Source organism: Elephantulus edwardii, unplaced genomic scaffold (genome assembly GCF_000299155.1).
Source record: "Elephantulus edwardii isolate Elephantulus edwardi_28Jun2011 unplaced genomic scaffold, EleEdw1.0 scaffold00030, whole genome shotgun sequence".
In the NCBI taxonomy this organism is placed as follows: Eukaryota; Metazoa; Chordata; class Mammalia; order Macroscelidea; family Macroscelididae; genus Elephantulus; species Elephantulus edwardii.
Window position 1 is genome coordinate 13609691 of NW_006399780.1, and position 21721 is coordinate 13631411.

The 21721-nt window shown below is 35.9% G+C and overlaps 1 protein-coding gene across 1 annotated transcript in view; it reads right to left on the reverse strand.

The window, feature by feature from the left end:
- The window catches only part of MRPS9 (mitochondrial ribosomal protein S9), an 80410-nt gene that overhangs the window by 18703 nt on the left and 39986 nt on the right, over positions 1–21721 (reverse strand). Inside the window, exons 3-5 of the mRNA XM_006883843.1 lie at positions 15195–15257; positions 15082–15112; positions 10652–10731 (exon numbers count right to left, since the gene is read on the reverse strand). Of these exons, the coding sequence (XP_006883905.1) occupies positions 10652–10731; positions 15082–15112; positions 15195–15257 (174 nt within the window). The remainder of the gene's footprint in view (positions 1–10651; positions 10732–15081; positions 15113–15194; positions 15258–21721) is intronic.

Consider the following 21721-nt stretch of genomic DNA (forward strand, 5'->3'; position numbering starts at 1 on the left):
CCAAAGGTGCTGTCTCTCTGGAGGTAGTAGCTATGTGGGAGAAAGATGTACAATCTCCTTCTGTGTGGTTTACAGCCTTAGAAACCCAATAGAGGGTAAGCTATAAGCTGCTGTGAGTCAACAGCAATGATTTGAGATTATTTTTAAAAAATAAGGATCTGAAGCTAAAAGTGAGTTAATGACTCTAGCGTAGTAATTCTTAATATTACAGTCCTCAGACTAAGAACATAGGTATAAAAGCCTAGGACTAGTTGGCAATGTATAGCACAAGTTTCATTCTAAATTTAAAAAATTAAAAATCTGCTTGTTTAACTATGACTCCAAGCGATAAAACACTAAAGTTTGAGAACTACTGGGAATCTAGTCCAAGAACAGCAATGGGACAAATGAAATAATCAGTGTGCACATTAGATATAATTACATCCAAAGTGCAAAACTACTTTTATCAACTGAGGGAAGTTCTTATAGTTAAAAAGACAAAACCAAAATTCTCTACCCTAAAGAAAACCAGAAATAATCTGACCCATTCAGCATACAGAACATCTCCTATTACACAATCTAAAATAAAAATTTTATAATTTTTCTCCCAAATAATGACGAATCTCAATTGTTGATGGTGTTCTCTCTCAGTGACACTGCTGTGGAGGTGGAACCAACTCAAAGTTGATCTTCTGGTGGGTTTTCAGTGGCTGTGAATTACACATCTCTCCTCCACTGAGCAGCTGGGAGAACTGAACTGCCGGAGAATGCTGCCTTTGGGCTAGCAGTGCAACTCCCTGTGGACTATATCCTTTTAAAAGAGTAAGATGATGGAATATTACTCCAGCAGGACAGTTTATCAGCATGGCTCTAAAAAACAATTCTCAAATGTTCTGAACTAGTGAAACAAAGAACAAATCCCTACAAAAGAAACCTTCCCCTATTTGTATGAGCACAGAACAGCATACCACTGAACATCTAGAAGCTTAGCTGGACTGCTACCCAAATTAGATGTTCTAGAAAAGGAACATCAAGATTGGGCTCTCGGTTAGTCTGGTCTTCAGGCTTGAGGTTATGAGAACACAAAAATCATTGATGTTTTCTCTCAAAACTATTTAAGATATTTTTAATACCAAAGAATTACAATAACTCAGAGGTGAGCCAAGAAAATATGGAAATTATTAATTTCAATGATTCAAAATCATTAATCATATGCAAGCAAAATCTTGCTAAAGATCATCCAAAAATGGTTAGAAAAGTACACTGACAGGGAACTGCCAGGAATACAATCTGGATTTAGAAGAGGCCTTGGCACTAGGGATATCACTGCTGATTTCAGATGGATCCCAGGTGAAAGCAAAGAATACTAAAAGAATGTTTATTTGTGTTTTACCAATGAAGCAAAGGCATTTAACTGTGTGGATCACAACAAATTACAACATTGAGAAAAATGCGAAACCAACCTGTTCTCCAAACAGAATAAGGAAACACTGCATGGCTCAAAATCAAGAAAGGAGTGTGTCAGTGATGCATCCTTCCTTCATACCTTTTCAATCTATATGCTGAACATATTATCCAAGACGTTAGACTTTAGGACGAAGAATGTGGCATCAGAATCAGTGGAAGACTCATTGATAACCTGTGCTATGTAGATGATACAACCTTGTTTGCGGAAACTTGAGGACTTGAACCACTCAAGGACTGCATTGCCTGGATTGCATTTCAATATCAAGAAAAACAAAAATCCACACTACAGGGCCAATAGCCAGCATCATGATAATGGAGAAAAGACTGAAGTTGTTAATGATTTCATTTTGCTTGGGTGCATACTCAACATTAGCACTTAAAAATATCAAGAGACATATTGCATTGGGAAGTTTGCTGTCAACCTCTTCGAAGTGCTGAAAAGCATCTTAGTTTAAAGATTAAGCTATACCTAAGCCAAGTAGTAATATCTTTTCAACTACATCTAAGTCGGACAATGAACAGAAGATGACAGAAGAATTGATGCCCCTGAGTTACTGTGATGAAGAAGATTATCCCATGGCCTGACAAAAGAACAAATATGTCTTGGGGAAAGTACAACCAGGGTGTCCTCTGGCAGCAAGGATGAAGTTTCGTCTCATGCACTTTGAGCACTTTGTTAATAGAGTCCAGTCCTTGGATAAGAACATCATGCTTGGAAGGTGGAGGGTGAGCGTAAGACAGAAAGACTGTCAAGGAGAAGGATTTACACAGTGACTGCAGCAATAGGTTTCAGTATGTCAGAGACCCTGAGGACGATGCAGGATAGGACAGGCGCAGGACAGGACAGGTTGCTAGCTGCAACCCTGTTTTTTATAGGGTTGTGATGAGTCATACTCAACTTGACGGCATTTAACAACAACTTTGCTTTTAAGATTTTATTTCTTTTCCTGGAAGAATTGTGAAAAGAATAGTACTTTACTTGCTATTACATACAGAGGGAGCTTTGGCAGGTTAGTGGTAAAGAGCTTTGCCACCAACCCAAAGGCATATGGTTCAAATCCACCAGATGCTCCATGGAAAAAAGATGAGAAATCTCTTCTAGGCAATTTCCTGCCTCTGAAAACTCCCCGGAGGGTCAGTTATGAGTTGGTTGTGACATGACAGCATGTAAGAAAAAACACATTATGTGCAGGTTGCAAGTCAAACTTTGGTTGCTAAATTCACCATTTTCCCACCAACTTTTGAATAACTTTGACTTTAAGCTTTTATATTTTTAGAAAAATTACTTTATTATGCTATTACCTTCTAGTGTTGTATTTAGAGCCACAAATCCAACAATAACTAATTAACAAATACGAAGTATGAAAAAACGAAACAGAATGTCAAAGAAGGTTAAATCCTATTCATTCAGGCACTTGCTTTCAATTTGATGGTTCTAATCCATTAAATTAGAGAGCTCTGGAGGCCTACTGGTAAGAAGCTATGCTGGAATCCCGAAGGCATGTGGTTTGAATCCATCAGCTGCTCCAAGGGAGAGATGGGCAATCACCTCCAAGGGGTAACTGCCTCAAAAACCTGCCAAAGAGTCAGCTATGAGTGAGTTCTGACCTAACAGTACACAACAAACAACAACAATGGCTTAGTCTGCAGGCAGCTGTTCTGCTAACTCCAAGGTGATGTCTCTCTACTAGTTCAAACCCACCAGAGGCTCAATGGGAGAGATGATGAGCAATCTCCTTCCATGTAATTTACAGCCTCAAATCTGTAAAATCTGCTGGAGAGGAAGCTATGAATCAGTTCTGACTCAATAGCTGTGAGTTTAAATCCATGAAATAAACTATTATTAATTAAATCACTCCATATATTTCTTTAAACAGGAAAAATATATAGAAAGTATTTATGCACCACAAGAAGATAAAGGTAAACAATCTAACTGAAAAATGGGCACAGGATATGAACAGACACATCACCAAGAACGACATTCAGATGGCCAACAAGCACATGAAAATGTTCAAAATCCCTAGCTCTAAGAGAGATGCAAATCAAAACAACTATGCGGTATCACCTCACCCCAGTAAGATTAGCAAAATTTAACAGAACAGCAAGCAACAAATGCTGGCAAGGTTGTGAAGAAACAGGAACCCTTATTCATTGTTGGTGGGAGTGTAAAATGGTGCACCCACTGTGGAAGGCAGTATGGTGCTTTCTCAAAAAGCTGCAAATAGAAATACCATTTGGCCCAGCACTCCACTACTGGGAATATACCCCAAAGAGACCAGAACTGACACCCAAGCAGATATATGCACAGCCATGTTTATCACGGCTCTGTTCACAAAAGCAAGGAGTTGTAAACAACCTAAGTGCCCATCAACAAATGAATGGATAAAAAAAACAAAAACAAAAACAAAAAAAAAAACAAATGAATGGATAGAGAAGTATATTCACACAATGGAATAATATGCTGCATTGAAAAACAAGGAACTCATGCAACATTATTCAAAATGGGTGACTCTGGAGGACATTATGCTGAGTAAAATATCGCAGTCACAAAAGGACAAATACTGCATAGTGCCACTGTTGTAAAACAAGACTGACATCAGGGTTGAGGGGAGACTGAGAAAGATGGAATAAATAATGTATACTGCATTGAAACAGATGAGGGAGAACACTGTTTAAAAGGGATATGTGATTAGGTATTATTGTCATGACAGGAGTTCAGAACGAAGACTGCACAGTGGAGTGGATCTGAGGGTAGGGATTGTAAAACAATAAAAGAATTTTTTTTTATTTTTCAAAGAGAAGAGTATATTGGTGGGGGAGGGGTGGGCAGGTAGAAAAGCACAACAATGAATGAATGAAAATAAGTCTCTAAATTTTCATTAAAATTAATAATAATAAAAAAGAAAAGGTAAAAAAAAGGAAAGTATTTATGCATTACTTAAACAGTACTGTCCTTTAGTAATGTTTAGAAATTACAACAAGGGTAAGATATGACATTTAAGAGTCAAATAATCTTAAAGATGTTATTAGAGCATCATTTTTGTTTATTCTTTGCAAAAAGAATAGAAAACACAGCAAAACCACTGTAGAGATTCTAAGTTGGTTTAGTTAGACAACAGCTCTCTGGAAAGTGGATTTTACAGATTCAGTTCCCTGAAGAGACAGGCACTAATTTACATTAAAAAAATTCTTGAGGGTATAAAATATGCCAGGAGCCGTCAATATCACACATTATCACTGGTAGTTTTTCCATATATTGTTAAGTTTCTACTTAATTTTTAAGGGACACTAGACAATTAGTATAACCCTACCTATACTAAGTTTATATACTGTATTTAATAGTGTAATTTTCAAATATGACAGGAATAACCCAGATGTGAAATGCTGAATCATTAATCACAGCCATGATTAATATTTCATAAAATCAAAGCAAGTCTATCCACCCCTCGTGTCATCAGATTTCCATAATGTATGAGTCAAATTTAGAAGGTGCCTAATTTGAAAATACCAGATGCTCAGGTTACAGAAAAGGAGTACTTAAACTGAACCCTTTCAACAGTGTGAGCAGTAGGATTTTTAGTATCTTCCTAAAATCTGTGTTGGTTACATTAATCATATGGAAATTCCAATTTTAAGAAGAGTAAACAAGTAGCATTTCATGGCAAAGGAGTAATGGAATAGTCAACAACACTCTGTAAACAAAATAATAACACACTAATAACAATTATAATCAGTAACAGAAAAGTACCTGACTTAAAATTTGTATTTGTCAAATGGATCACAGGAAATCAGTATCACTTCAGTGAAATTCAATAATAAGTAACACTCTTACTTTTAGGTCAATGATATATACAAAACCCAGTGAAATACATATAATTTATTCATCATGAACTGAAAGACAAGTTTCTGCTAATACATAAATTTTCAAGTGACATACTTCTGTTGTGGACTCCTTCTATTCCTTTCTGAATATAATATTCTGTTAGTTGCTGTTGTATTTAATATCAGACAATAGAATTCTGCACAAAAAAAGGAAAGTCTCAAATACAGAGCACAGAAGAAACTATTTTAGGAAAGTATACATTCAGGAAGAAGGAAATTAAAATTCTTGTTATTCAGGTCCCACATATTTTTGCCACTCAAAAGTCCATCATATATTAAAATACCAATTATGCCATTGTAAAAGAACAAACCTGATTAAAAGAAAAACATACAAGCAGCAGTAACAGGTTCAATCAGGTTTTAAAAAAATTAATTTTCCTAATTGTTGCACTTGGAGCATACAAGAAGATATACAATAGTAATTATTCCTATGTGAGGAAAATTTATATTAAAAAATACTTCCAGAACAGTAATTTCTATTTCTGAATTAATTACTGAATTAACTCCTGCTGTCAAGAAAGGCCTTAAAACAGCATGCAGATATAGTTTAGTATCAGTCTGTAGCTTTTTAAAAAGGATCACTTTATATAGTTGTAAAGTAGTTATTTCACAACTCACTGTGAGAAGGGTCACTATTTTAATTCCATTTTTAGAGATAAGAGCACTACATGTAAGAGTTTTAAATATTCACAAGGTCACAAAGAGGATTTAAAAACATCTAAACTAAGTTAGAATTCTTTAATACTCAGTCCCCAGGACTTTTGCTTATTGAGTCTGGAATCTTCACATAATGAAGCAACACACTTCTCCTGGGGCTGTTGTTCTCATCTGCTAAGAACACGGAAGGTTACTTAAGTCATTTAAAATAAACTGGAGAATTTCTAAGTAAGTCATGAGATTCTTTCAAAGGGCAAATGAATCCTGTTTATGCATAAATTATAAGGATTAGAATTACTTGATTTTCCTTCAATTCAGCAAACAGCTTAAGTATATAATTTTACTTATTCTTTTATTTTGTACATTTTGCTTTTGTTATAAATTTCAACTATGGCTCTATCTTTAATTTAAAAAAATAGTTTGAAAGTAATTCCATTTTTTACTATTAAAACTAGTCAAAAAAAATGAGGCTTTGGTAAGATTATGAATTCTCAGGGTGGTTTTCAAAGACCCTTTAACAATATTCATGTTCAAAGATTTGGGGACAGGGTGATCAGGTGGGATTTATGTAATATTTCAATAAATGCTTAATGTACATGGGCTGATATTAATCCTAAAATTCAGGTGGTTCTATTAAGCCTATTTTGAGAATATTTAGCTATTTGAGATGACCAATACCTACAATTACAGTCTATCGTGTATTTTCAATATTTTTTTACAGCTTTTCCAAAGCATTAGTTTCAGGGACTATGAAAAGGTATTCAGGACAGAAAGTGTTCCATGGACCAGTAAGTTTTAGCTGACATGAATTAAAGCAACAGGTTTCTTTACTGAAGGACTTCACAGAGCTTTTATCATGTTAAATATTTCCCTACTAGAGCTTCTCAGAATTAGGAACATGCAGTATACTTAAATTAATGTGGATTATTTCATACCTTGTATTCCTCAGAAAGTATTCTGGGAAGAGGTTTGCTATAATGGATCTTATTTTAGAAAAGAGTTTACATTTCAGTCAAATAATCATAAGCTGTAATGAGTTTAAAATTATGTTCCATTCACTTTCTGAGTGCATTAAAAACTTTTCCCCCAGAAATTTTGGTCAATAAAATGACTACACTATAAATCAGTACTTTTCTTACAAGACTTGCACAAATTGAACTGTGATTACCAGATTACAAATGTCCTGCTCATGATTACTACCCATACTTCTTTCACCAGCTTGTCAGGATCCAGGTCCTGTGGGTAAAACATGTAGTTTCAGCAGGCCAGAGTACTCAAAAGGTCAGACCACTCTTTGGCTTTATCCTTTCTTTCCTTCCCACTAATTGTCTATACTATTTTTCTCCCTTGTCTAGAGCTAGGCTATTCACAACTCAGTTCTGCTCTTAACGCATACTTTTTGATGCACAGATATACACTTTCTCTTTAAAAAAATCTTTTTCTTTCTTTATGCTCTGGCTCAGTTGTTCCTGGAAACCTTTTAATCTTCCTTTATTTCATTCTTCTGTTTAGAAACTTGGACTGAAACCCTAACTCATGTCCAAAAAATGTACAAGTCCAATTATATAGCTAGGAGGAAATGGAAAGTCATCCATTTTGAAGTGGGGAAAAAAAAAGAGATGAGCCAGTGTCATCAAGCACAGAACTGCCTTTGCAAAACTCAGAGGTTCTGAGAAACTCCTTAAAGCCCTAACTACTTTCTTCCTATGAAAATTACTTTTATTAAAAAAATATTTGTTAATACTATATTATACTTCCTCATTCTTTATATTTGCATATCATATTAGCTCTACTGTATAATAATTTTTAATTGATTTTCAAGAATCTAAAGACATATGTATCATTGTGTTCACAAGAAATTGAGAGACTCAACTAACTTGCTAATAATGGACCTTTAGAATAGAACACATGCCAACTCCATGAATCAGCAAATTTTAACTTCCTACTTTCCTATCGTAATACATTTCTGGACAAAAAAGTTAAGCTGCATCCTTTTATCATCTTTATCGTCCAATAAAAACCTCCCCTTTTTCATACAAAATCTGTATGGACTAAAATAAAAGTCAAATACAAATACTCACTGTAGCACTATATATTGTCTTGGCTTTTAAGTATATGTTGCATCAGAACAGAACCCTCTTTTCCGAGTGGCTATAATATGCTTACTAGAAGCTTAAGATGTAAACAGTCACCAAATACTATAATAAAGATATACTGCAGAGGAAAGGTTAATAAATAATAATAAATAATGAAGAATAACCAGAAGAGTCTCCTTTCAGAACTGCACACATTGCTCTGGATCTGTTTACTTGTCAAAACACTAGGCTAATGACTGCCACATTTCACACAATTATAGATGGACAATAATACAGGAAAAAAATAGCATTTAGGGTAAGTGCCTCTTTTGCCATGTCATACAGGAAGAAAATTATACCTTCAAAAAGAAATGGTAAAAATCAGTGCTTCATTTCCAAGTAGTTAAAGCTGTGACAGTCTTCAGGGGGCCAATTCCCTTGCTGCTCTAAGGACCAGCAACAGAGTGGTGATCACCATCATATACAGGATAAGGTACTCTATCCCCTTCACCCACCCTCATCGCCACCACCAACACAAGGCAGAACAAAGGAGAGAGCAAACACAGAACACAGCTTCAAGTTTTATGATGGAACTTGATATGTAATGCTTGACTTCAGTACAAACCAATCTGGTGAGTGAGAGGAATATATAGTCATTATTGCAAAGTAACTCTCTAGGATAATATTGATTTGCATTATCTAGGAAATGAAACTGGCATGACTACAGTTGTAATTAAGTTACTATATATGGATTGTCATATATTTGGGAAAACAGTTACTCCATTTTCTTTTATACCTATATTTACTTTAAAATTTAAGCATATTCCCCCCAAAGCAATATAAGGTATTTAATGGTCTAAATAGTAATGCTCATGTTAAACCAAAGATTTTTTACTCATCTATGAAAAATATTCTAATGAGCAGGAAATAAACATTAAATTCCACATTAAAAAAAAAGAAATTAACCAGAATTGCTGGGTTTCTTTTACATGCTGAAGAAACCCAACTTTATTACTTAAAAAAGAATGTTTTATTAATCAGCCATATCTGATATTTTAGTCAAGAGGCATGGTAATATTTTTATTTACTGATCTTACCTTTTAAAATACATAAACAAACTAAAAACAAAGGTAAGTCCCTTATACAATGTATAATTTCTTCATTATGATGGAATGCAACAAAATCTCTTGCCCTTGGGTTGCTCAGTTTCAGCCAAAACAAATGCAAATGGCTTGTCAGATGACAGCTGTTTGATAAGGCTCCTCTACAAGACCTGCATGCTTTACTTTTTTCCGTGAAACTTGGGATGAAAGGCAGAAGGCAGGAAGAGAATTAATGTAGCATACAGTCTAAAGGCAATGCTACAACCGTGATTAAGTAGAAAAGTTAAAAGGCACAGATTTTCCACAGCTTCGCTGCGTGCAACCCATCCGTGTAACAAGTTGACAGGCCTAGCGCGTCAGCTCCATCATCCTCTCCGACAGCTAAAACGCAGCACTGCATCCCTTTTCAGAGAAAATTTGCGTCTGCACCATGAAGCGTTGTACATTATTTCTTAGCACTGCAGGGGGCTCAAGTCCATATGGAACCTTCACAAATATTACCACAGATCAAACCAGCGGCGTTTGGAGGCAGATTTGACATACCTATTTAAATGAACAGCAGGGGTCCTCGGGCAGCCTCAGGCTGTGCAGGAGAAAACCTCAGTGGAAAGCCTGAGCTGCAGCTCCATTACTCAGCAAAGACACACTCTACATTTATCATTCATTCCATTTCTGCCAGGGCAAGAAGCTCATTTGCCCAAGGTCAACAAAAAGCAGGGAAAAAAAAGAGAAAGGCTCTCCCCACCCCTCAAGAAATAAATGTACCTGACAAGTCGGGATTTTGTCCTTTGGGTTTGTGGAGCACAAATAAACACAAGATAATTCTAAAAAGCAGAGTAAACATTTCCATAGATTTTAAACAACCCAAATTCTGACTGTGGATGGAGGGAAGCTTAACACATATTTCTGTGATTTTAAAAAGAAAGCATATAAAGAACAAAATAAAACTTGACATTGTGGCCTCAACAAGACAATGATTTCTGTTGTACATAACTGATATTAATATTCAGCCTTGCCTCTCACCATAATAAATCTAGGGGAGCATCCCCGGTTTGTACAATAACAAACATTTATAGTTCTGAAAACAAAACAATGGTTCATAATATACCCAAATGTGTAATAAAATAATTTCTTAGGTTGTTATTTAGGCCCGAATACTAGATTTCACACACTCTATTAACCTATGAAAAGCAAATATTGTGCTTAAATAACAAAGCACATACATATATGCACTATTATTGAGCTGAACATTTATCGAACACGATTTTAAATTTGAAAGTAAAAGCATTTTAAGAACAAACAATTGTAATATAAGCTCTATATTTTTAGCAAAAAGAAATAAAGTCTTTCAACATCCTATCTTACCTCCACACATCTTACTTTTTGTCCATTATGAAAATACTGATTAAATTCTGAAGTTTCTGAGAAAAACTTCTGGTATGATGACTTAGTTACAGCAAATATTCTTTTTCATATATGTATACTTACATGCATTAATGCATAGTATGTCTGTTTGCCAGTATAAAAGAGAAAATGAAATGGACGGCCGTCTTCTCCCCACTGGATTGCTAATAGAAAATCAAAAGAAAATAAATAAATAAATCAAAATAAGATATACACAAAGATTCATATATTTATAATTTATTATATAGTTATCAATATACATTATTTAATTATAGTTTTAAGATACACTTATGATTCTGATTAACTTTTAAGGTTTCAAAAAATATTGTTATTATTATTTTAGTATTCAGCTTAGCATCTTTAACATATACTAATATGTAAATATGTAATCATTTAATATTTTATACTCATGAACATAAGACAACTTTTATACTTAACAAAATATTCTCAAATATTTCACAGTAAAAATGCCTACAATTTGCTTTAAATAAAGAAAGAACATAAAATAATCGAAATCATCTTCTTTAATATAAAAACCAAAAACTTATGTTCAGCTGTATACATTACACTAACTGGTACAATGCAACAAATAAAAAAAATGAAAACCCATCATTTTTTAATGCCATATCGTCTGTCTCAATTCTCTGGTGACATCCCTCCCAAAGGCTTCAGATCCTCCTGTTTGAAACAGAAGGGGCCTCCTAAAAGTGTTAAGTGTAATTGCTCTTGAAAAACAGACATTTATTCACATATAATAATGACTACCAAATAATGTGAGAAATGAAATTATTATAGTAAGTAAAGCAAATGTCAATTTTACTCACAATTAAGTTGTTAAGCTGTTAATTATTTCCAGGAACTCTTAGTCTTTTAATTTTATTTATGGTATCTTTCATGATCAGAAAGTTTAAAATATTTATATAAAAAAGATGTAGTCAAATCTCTCCCTTTTCTTCTGTGAGGTATTTTTGAACCATTTAAAATTTTTATTATTGTGCCTGTTCCCCTAGTAAGGAGCCTTTTAGGCCATCTTTTTTCACTGTACATGTTCTCCCTGCCAACCATGCTCCTACCCAATGGCATTGTAATACTACAGATGTACTGTGATCTATCTGCTGCTGTACTTACTCCTTTGGGGGCAACAAATCAGTATATTATCTAAGAGTTTGTCACCTTCCACAAACCAATCTTCACTCCCTTGGAGCTAGTATCACCTTCATTGAGAATGCATGTTCTAATACCTTTGTGCTTTCAAAAATTATGTCCCTTTTTTTATTCTGGAATTTTATATATTCTCATGCCTAAATCCTTCATCTGGAATTTGATTTGTTTTTGTGAGGCAGAAATAGAAATACTACATTGTTTTTGCAGTATATCCTTTATCACCACCATATTTAGGATGTCCTCCTCTTAAACATAATTGGTACTTAATTTAGGCCACTTAACATGACTATATTTAAGGAGCTGGCAAAATTTTATAGCCAACAGTGAGAAAAAGATTTGACTGGGAATTTATACTGAAAAATAAAATCAGATTCTCATTTTCCAATGACTTTGTGGATGATTTAAGTAGTACTCTGACATCATTAGAGAGCTCTGATGGACTACTGGGTCAGGAGCAGCACTGCCAATCCAAAGACAGAAGGTTTGGATCTACGAGCTACTCCAAGAAAGAAAGATGAGAAATCCTCTCGCATGCTATTTACAGCCTCAGAAAACCCTCTGGAGCATCAGCTATGAGCTGATTCCACCTCTTCAACACAAAATAACAAGAACCAACATCGTTTTCATGAAGTCTTGTAACATTAGTACACAATCAATGACAATGTATTGTTAAGTCAGTCAGCAAGATAATTACCCAGAAAGATAAAATATCAAGGATAGAGATAAGCCTCTAATGTAATGTTTCTAGTGTTGTTATTAATAACGGATGATCAGACTCCATTATTTATTGTTTTTATATTGTAACTTTTTTTTTTTACCTTTGAAACATAATTGTGATTAGGGATAGGAACCTCCTAGGCTAAATGTATACATCTCTGTTTAGAAATTTATTAAATCTAAAATGATGCAGATTTAAACTGTCCCAGGTGAAGCCCTAGAGGCATAAGTGTCAGGTTGCTAACAGAAAAGTGGGTACCTAACATGTGCCTCTATATGAAAGAAAGATGCATAATCACCTCCAGTAAAGAGTTATAGCCTATGAAACCCAAAGGTTACTATGAATCAGAACTTAGCCAAAGGCCATGAGGTTTTATCAGTCACATAACAAAATTATACACCACAATAAAAGCATGCCAAGTTAACTATCTCACTACCATATCAAGTTGGAATTGACACATAAGTGACCCTCCAGTGATCACCCCAGAAGAGATTGCTATCTTTCTCCTGAGGAGTTGTTGATGAATTTGTTGTTGTTAGATGCTCTCGAGTCGAGTATGACTGCTAGTGACTCCATGAACAACAGAACTGAACCCTGTCCTATCCAGGCTATCCTTATCATCTCTGGCACACTTGAGCTCATTGCTGTAGTCACTGTATAAATCTAGCAGGTTGAAGGTCTTCCTAGCCTTCGCGATTCCTCCACTTTTTCAAGTCTGATGTCCTTCTCCAAAGAATAGCCTCTCTTAGCAACATGTTCAAAGTATGTGAGATGAAGTTTCATCATCTTTGCCTCCATGGAGCATTCTACCTCCATTTTCTCTAAGATATATCACTTTGTTCTTTCACTAGTCCATGGAATATTCAGTACTCTTCTTCAACACTACAGCTCAAAGGCATCAATTCTTCTTCTGTCATCATTACTCACTGTCCAGCTTTCAAATGCACAGTAAGTGACTGAAAAGGCAATGGCCTAAAGGAGATGCACCTTACTCCTCAAACTGACATCATTGCTCCTCAATAATGTGGAGAGGCTCTTGACTGCAGACACTTCCAGTACTATACACCTCCTGATTTGCTGACAGTTGGTTCCAAGTGCATTCATTGTGGAACCAAGTAAGATGAAATCACTGACAGTTTCAATCTTTTCTCCAGAGATCATGATGCTGCTTATAGGTCCAGTGGTGAGAATTTTTGTGTTCTTGACATTAAGATGCAATCCATACTATAGTCTTCTGCAAGAAGAGCTTCAGGCCCTCATCATTTTTAGGAAGCCAGGTTGTGTCATCTGCATAGCAAAGGTTACTGATGAGTCTTCCTCTGATCCTGATGCCACATTCTTTTTAAAAGAGCTCAGCTTCTCAAATAATTTGCTCAACATACAGACTGAATTGGTATGGAGAGATCCTGACACACATCTTTGTTAATTTTAAACCACATAGTTTTCCTTTCCTCCATGCAGACTACAGCTTCTTGTTCTAGGTCTAGGTTTCAGATAAGCACAGGTAAGTGTTCTAGGATTCTCATTCTTCTTAATTTTAACCATAATTGGTTATGACCCCCACAGTCATAATCTGCTATAACTATACAAAGGTATTTGACCGTGTGGACCATAATAAATTATGGAGGAACATATATGTACTAAAAAAAAAAACTAAAGCAGGTTATAATAAATACCCCAAAATCCTCCGCTGTCAAGTTGATGCTGACTAATAGTGACCCATTATTGAGATTCTGAAGCTGTAAATATGTATGAAGAAGAACTGCTAACTTGTCAGTTAACAGCCTATTCTGTAATATACTCTATCACCAGAACTCTTACTGGACCAAATAAGAAATTGATAAATGAATAAAAGTTTATATTTTAAGTATTAAAAAATAGATTTTGGGCTTTTCAAGACTTTTTCAATTAAATGAAAGTATCAGTTCAGATAAACACATTGTTCAATTTCCTAGCAACTGTTAAGTTTGTTGCATGCTTTCTTCAGGATTTTTTTTTGTTTTTGACACACTTAAAGATAAAGTTCCTAGCTGATCCTTCAAGGAGGTTTAAAAGGCAGTAAATTGCACTGAGGAGATCGTCCATCCTTCTCCCATGAAGTAGCTGGTGGACTTGAATTGCAAACCTTTGGGACAGCACTAGGCCACCAGAGCTCCCTTTAAAGATAAAGAGGAGATCTTAAAAACAGCAGAGAAAGTGGGAGAGATGAGCTTGATAGCTATTTGACAGTGCAAGTTAGAAGAAAATAGCATGACTTCATTAAAGTGCTAACTGGCCTAAAAGAAAAAGCTATACATTATGATATCCTTCAAAAGAGAAAAGAAGTTAGGGGGTTTTTACATTAAAAAATGCCAAGAGAATTTACTGCCAGGTGACTTGTATCAAACTCTTCCAAATGAATATGTAAATAAATTAGTTGGACATTAGGATAGGCACAAACTAACCTAAACAAAATGGAATTTTATTTAGTTCAAAACTTAAAAACTAATCATCGATCATTAGTTACAAAGTATGTATCACCTACTTCACAACTATAGCATATGAATATATTTCCACCATACATGAAGCAGCTACGGAATTAAAATACTGTAATAAAAAAGAAAATGCTTATGTAATTCTCAATGAAACTTACTTCTTTGTTTTGGAAAAATGAGGTCAGGATGCTGTAAAACAAATTAAAAGTATATTAGATACTTACTGTAACATACAAAGGTGTATGTGAAAAATATAAAATAAGGTAACTACCTTCATTACTGGCCGGGCTCGCTTCTCAAACAAACCACTGGGAAAAAGGTAAACAATAGCTCTCTGAAAATATACACGGAAAGTTAATTAACAATTTATTAAAACAAGTTATCATTGTAACTGATAGTTATTGTTGTGAGCGTATTATATGTTACATGTTGATCTAAGATAGTCATGTATATTATCTATTTCATTTCAAACATTTTTAAATGGTATAATGTGATGTATGGCCCGGCTACTGAAGGCATTAGGTGACATCAAATCTACCGACCTTCTGAACAACAGAAAGGAACTCTGCCCTATTCTGTGCCCCTTCATAATCTTGGCTATGCTTGAGCCCATGGTTAACAGTCAGTCTATCTTGTTGAGGGTCATCAACTCTTTCCCTGACTCTAGTAGTTTTGCTTTGGGATTCATGATGGATTCAAGGAGTCTCAGGGGCATAGCATGCATGTGTTGTGTTGCTAGATGAGTCCTCGCCTGTTAAGGTTTAAAGTCACAGAAACCCAATGAAGGATTATCATGAACTAGAATCAACTTGATGGCAGTGCCTTGCTTTTGGTATATTACAGGCTGAGGAGCCCTGGCGAATCAGTGGTTGAGTGGATGTCTGCCAAATGAAATATCTGCAGATCACAGTGACAAGGTTCTCTCAGGGAAAAAATGAGGCAGTCAGCCTCCTGATGATTTGTGGGCTCGGGAACCATACACAGCAGTTCTACTCTCTATATCTGGTGATTATAAGTTAAAATCTACTCAATGGCAACATGTTTGGGGATTCTTTTTGTTTTACAGAATGAATTACACTTCCCAAGTCCTCCTTCCCCCCTCTCCCCCCCCCCCAGCCCTGGAAAATATACTGAAACCCTAACTGCCTCATCTTGTGAATGTGGCCATGTGATTACGAGGATGTTAACATAAGGTTAGAGTGGAGTAGGGGTGGGTCCTAATCCAATATAAATATCCACGAACTCAAATCTACTACTATCAAGTGGGTTCTGACCCATTGTGGCCCTTCATTAGGTTTCCGAGGGTGTAAATCTTAACAAGAGGAGCTAGCCCATCTTTTTCCTATGGAGAGGTGGGGGAAACCGGGACTGCTGAACTTTTAGTTGCCAGCCTGGTACATTATATATTATGTCACCAAGACTCCCTTCTAATATTTGCCTTTTAAAAGAAGAAGAAGAAGAAACAATTTGTATAATTTGACTCAAACAAAAAAAGGAGAAATATAGAAGGATCAGGGTTAAATTGTCATGTGAAGATGGAGATGGACAATTCAATCCACATAGAAGCTAAAGAATGCCAAGGATTACCAGGTATCACCACTAGGAAAGTATGGAAGATAATCTTCAGAAGGTCAAGCGTGGCCAACATGATAGTTTTCAACTCTGAGGCTCCAAAACTGTCAGATAATAAACTCCGGCCAACCATTCAATCTGTAATATTTTTTTATGGTGGCTCTAGAAAACTACTCTGAACATCCATAAAAAAGGGAAAGAAATTGTAAATATTATACTGGTTATTAACCATTTTCAAGTGGCAATTTAAAATGAGCCGTTCTATGACTAGAATACCCACAAATGGGTTCTCTTTCTTTCTCACTCTTTTCTAGAGATGTTTCTATACAACTCCTGTTGTGTGTTCAAGGAGAATCATTTAACTCAAAAGACAGGACACTGAAAAGACGGAGCTCAAAGTCTTAAACAATATAACATCACTGATTTTTTTAAGATAGGCTTTGAAATTTTCTGAGTAATTCACTGGAAAGGGTATCTACATCTTACAAGCAATTTCTGGTTTTCAAAAAAAACCAAACATGCCAATAAGAAAGAATTTGCTGAAAGCATTCTGAAATTAAACCATAAGAGTTAGGCAGTGACTTAATATAAAACAAAAAACAAACCAAAAACCCCAAACCCAGCTAAAAATAAGTATTTATCTGTTAACATCTTTCCCTATATATTATGTATATATATTGTGACTTTAGAGACTATGTAAGGTCATAGAACAAAAATCCTCATGGCACATAAAAGCAAAACCACAAGTTGGTATAAACAATGAAAAACAAAGAATCCAAGAAAAAGGAACAAAAGAGGAATTATAAATAAAATAAACCAAGTGTTTTTAAATCAAAACACATATTCAAAGTAGAAAAGAAACATTCTCAGCATGCTGTCATCTGTTTAGTATGCCTGGAACGTTACTAACATGACCCTAACCTAGTCTATGGATCTCCTATGGGCATTCTAAAGAGATTTCTTACAAACTGTGAAGCAAACAAAGGATTATCTTGATTTTATGAAAATAAAATATTGCTGTTTTCTGTGTTTGTTTACCTCCCAGTTTGCACACACAGTTGTTAAAATTCAAGTGGGTGAATACTCTTTTTGAAATAAACAGTGATTATTTATAAGAACAAGAGCATTTTAGGCTTTGATATTAAACTGAGCAGCCCACTAGATGTTTTGGGCAGAGCATTTTATGCTACAGAATACTAAAAACTTCATTGTCACTATGTTTCAGAATTTAGAAGGGAGTGGTGAACATGAAATTAGGCTGAAAGTATACATAAAAAAATATGGATTATATATTTTCATTGACAAAGACAGTGAAAATAGGCATGCTGGAGGATGGCACAGGATAGGGCAAGGTTCCCATCTGTTGTTCAAAGAGTTGTTAATACACCATAGTCAACTTGATGGCCCAATAAAAGGAAAAAAGATACAGCCATCTGAATAGTTCTCAAGTACCAATCCCAGTGACTGACAACAACTTCATCTGGTTATTGTGAGGATTAAGTAAGAAAGCAAATAGTAGGTTCTCATTAAATGCTTATTTTTACACACATTATTTGTTTATATAAAGCTTTGTTTCATATTATTTAAAGATTTAGAAAATAGTAATCCATTTAATAACTCTATTCTACAGATAAAGGAACTCCTAAGTAGCTACTCAAAGAACACATGGAAATAAATGGCAAAGCTAACACTTAAACCTTTAAACAAGTAAATCCAACTAAACATGTGTTCTTTGCATATGCCAGGTAATCAACCTAGCTCTTTCAGAAAGCAGATTTATTTCTATCTTCACTGATACCAAGAACATTCAGCTACTGAGTAAAATCAGGAAAATAACACAAGTGTTCTTAAAGGAAATAAATCAACCATTTACCTTCATAAATTTTATTCAACAAATATCTATTCCACCTATTATGCTCTAAGGAGCTCTGGTGGCCTAATGAGTAAGGAGATGCACTATCATTCCAAGGCAAGAAATTCTGGAAAAGGAACAGATGCAAAGTGAAGGTGGTTGAGTCTGATTTCTACCTGCTTCATAAGGGGGAACTGTCTCCATCAAATATATTTACAGCAGCAAACTGATAGCTGCTTGGTCAGACATGCCACCCCTCCATGCTCCTGCAACTCTTTCTACCAGTCATTTAAGTCTGATATTCATTGTTGACTCACTGACTTTACTCACAGCTGTGGTATCAAGTCATGTTTTTAGGGAAGTTATAGAGTTGAGGAAGCAAAGACATCACCCAATCCACGTCCAGGTTTTAGCCCAGCAATACAATTCTTCAATTAATTAAAGTCTGTTTAGCAGCACAAATGCAAGAAGCCTCTGGATTCCTCAACCGTCTATTAAATTATCTCAGAGCAGTTACAAGCCAATTCTTTTATTTAAATAGCCATCAAGTAAACCTTTAATTGTGGCATCATCTCCAAGGTTCCTCTGGTTACAACTTGCCAGTTTCTCCACAGCAATGCCACTGTCTCTTCACCAGCATCACCAGGGTCTCACCACCAAGGTCTTGCTCTCACCAGGGTCTTGCTCCAGTTTCCCTCAAGTCTCCTTAGTATGGGAAGCACTCTTTTTCTTCCACAATTTCCACAGTTGTTGATTTGTAAGACCATGTGTGTGTAGTTATGGTAGCTAGGACCAGAAAGGCTAAGGCAACGGCTGAAAAAAGCCAATTTAGGCTAACACCACAGCCCACCTTCTGGTTTTTTTAGCCATTATTTCTCATTATTTTAAGGATCATCCCTGCCCTTCCTCTAGATTCAGGGAAATATGTAAGCCAGCTGCTTTACTCCTTATGCCTTAATGTTTTGGTCAAACATTCTTCTAAGCAGTATAGCACTGGTCTGTACATATGCTGTACAGACATAACTTGAGGTTGCTGTGATGCCAAACACTAATACCATTGCTCTTCAGTACTTTGGAGACGTCCCTAACAGCAGACTTTCCCATGGCAATATGTCTTCTAATTTCCTGGCTGCTGGTGCCAAGATTCAGATATTATTTTATTTTATTTCTTTATTTATTCATTCATTCATTCATTCATTTATTTATTTATATGTCTCTTTAGAGACTAAGGTGCGTCTGATACAGGCATGGTCTTTGCTATCACTTGTTATGCATCAGAGAGTTGGACAATCACCAAAGAGGATAGAAGGAGAATTGATGCCTTTGAGCTGTGGTGCTGGAGAAGAGTATTGAGGATACCATGGACTGCTAGGAATACAAACAGATTCATCCTGGAAAGGGTCAAACCGGGCTGCTCCTTGGAGGCAAGGATTCTAAGGCTCCGTCTAACATACTTTGGACATGTTGCAAGGAGGGACAGGTCCTTGGAGAGGGACATCATGCTTGGTAGGGTGGAGGGACAGCGCAGAAGGGGAAGGCCTCCTATAAGGTGGACTGATTCAGTGACAGGGGAAATCGGGATGGGTGTGTCAGAGACGGTGTGATTGCCACAGGACAGAGCAGAGTTTAGGGCTGTTGTACATAGGGTCGCTATGAGTCGCAAGCAACTCGATGGCACATAACAACAACAACATATTAAACTTGGCAAAAATCCTCAACAAAATTGAAAAAATATTTAGGCTGAAAGTTTAAAAAATGATGATTTCTATCAAGCTTTGAAAATAGTAGTTTTGTGATTTTTTAAAAATATATGGTGTGAGTTTAATTGTTGTCTTTTCTAGCTATTATGTTAGCCCCCTTCTGGTCTCCAGCTACCTTAATTGGAGACACGTGGTTTTGCAAATTATCAACAGCTATGGAGCTAGGATAAGAGAGAATGCTTCCCAACTGCAGAGCAAAATTTGAAGGAGACTGGAACAAAACCCTGGTGAGGGTGAGACCCTGGTGATGGTGGCAGAGAGACTATGGTATTGCTGTTGAGAAACTGTAGTCAACTGTAACCAGAGGAGCCCTGAGATAAAGGCCACAGTTAAAGGTTTTGCTGTTTTTACTGGATGTGAAGGAGAAGCTGACTTATATCTGCTCAGAAGCAAACCTTCCTGGATGACTGAGGAAACCAGAGAGTTCTTTAATTCTGTGTTATTGAACTGAAACTAGGACTTTTACTAACTAAAGAATTGTGTTCTTTTACTAATTGAGGAATTATGTTTTGCTGTTAATTTGGCTTGGGACTGCCGGACTAAACCCAGACTTGCATTGTGAGATACTCTTTGCCTCCCCCACTTCCTAACCTATTTCCATAATAAACCCCACTCTTGGTACCACAACTGTAAAGTCTGTGAGTCAACAATAAATATCAAACCCAGCAGTTGGTGGAAATAGGTGCAGGAGCGTAGGGGGTGTTGTGTCTGACCTAGTAACTGTTTCCTGCTATAGATATTAGTGATGGATACAGTTCTCACTTTTGAGGTGGGCAGAAACCAGAGCTGGCCACAACCACTTCCATGTTACATCCACCCCTTTCACTAGTTCATATACATCAGCAGCAGGCCCTTTGGAGAAAAATCCCATGCAATTTACAGCCTCCAAAGACTCACTAGAGGGTCAGATATGAGTTGGTTCTGACTTGAGGGCACATAACAACAGTTATGAGCTAGGCACCCTACTAGTTTGTTATTGTTAGGTGCTGTTGAGAATGACTGACAGCAACTCTATGAACAGATCTGAACCATGTCCTTATCTTGTGCCAAACTCAAAATCTCTGATCCACTCAAGAAAGTTGAAAATACGGACGATCTAGCAGTGATGACAGATGTATAAACAATCTTAAATATAGCAATGGCTAAATAGGTATGATAAAAATAACATATACAAGTGAGGGTACAAAGAAAAGTGACCAGTTACTTTATCCAGTAATGCTTTACATCTAGCTCTTAATAGTCACTGCTCCTTTTTTTAAAAAAAAAATAAATAAAAATTATTATTTTTGTGTGTGTGTACCATCAAATCAGATCTGACTGGTACAGGAGATTGTTCCTCCTCCAGAAGAGCATCTGGTGGATTCGAACCACATGCCTCTAGGATTGTAGTGCAGCTTCTTGCCACTAGGCCACCAGAGCTCCCTACACTTATCCTTTCTTAGCATGTGCCTTTTATATATTCATTTTTCAGCCTGAAGTAGTCACTTGTTCTCTTTCTCCATTAAACTTATCTCTATTTGTCTTTCAAGGTCTTAGTTAAATGGAGCTTCACAAATGAAGCCCTCCCTAACTATCCTAGGTACCACATTATTATTTTTTTTTGTTGTTGTTGTT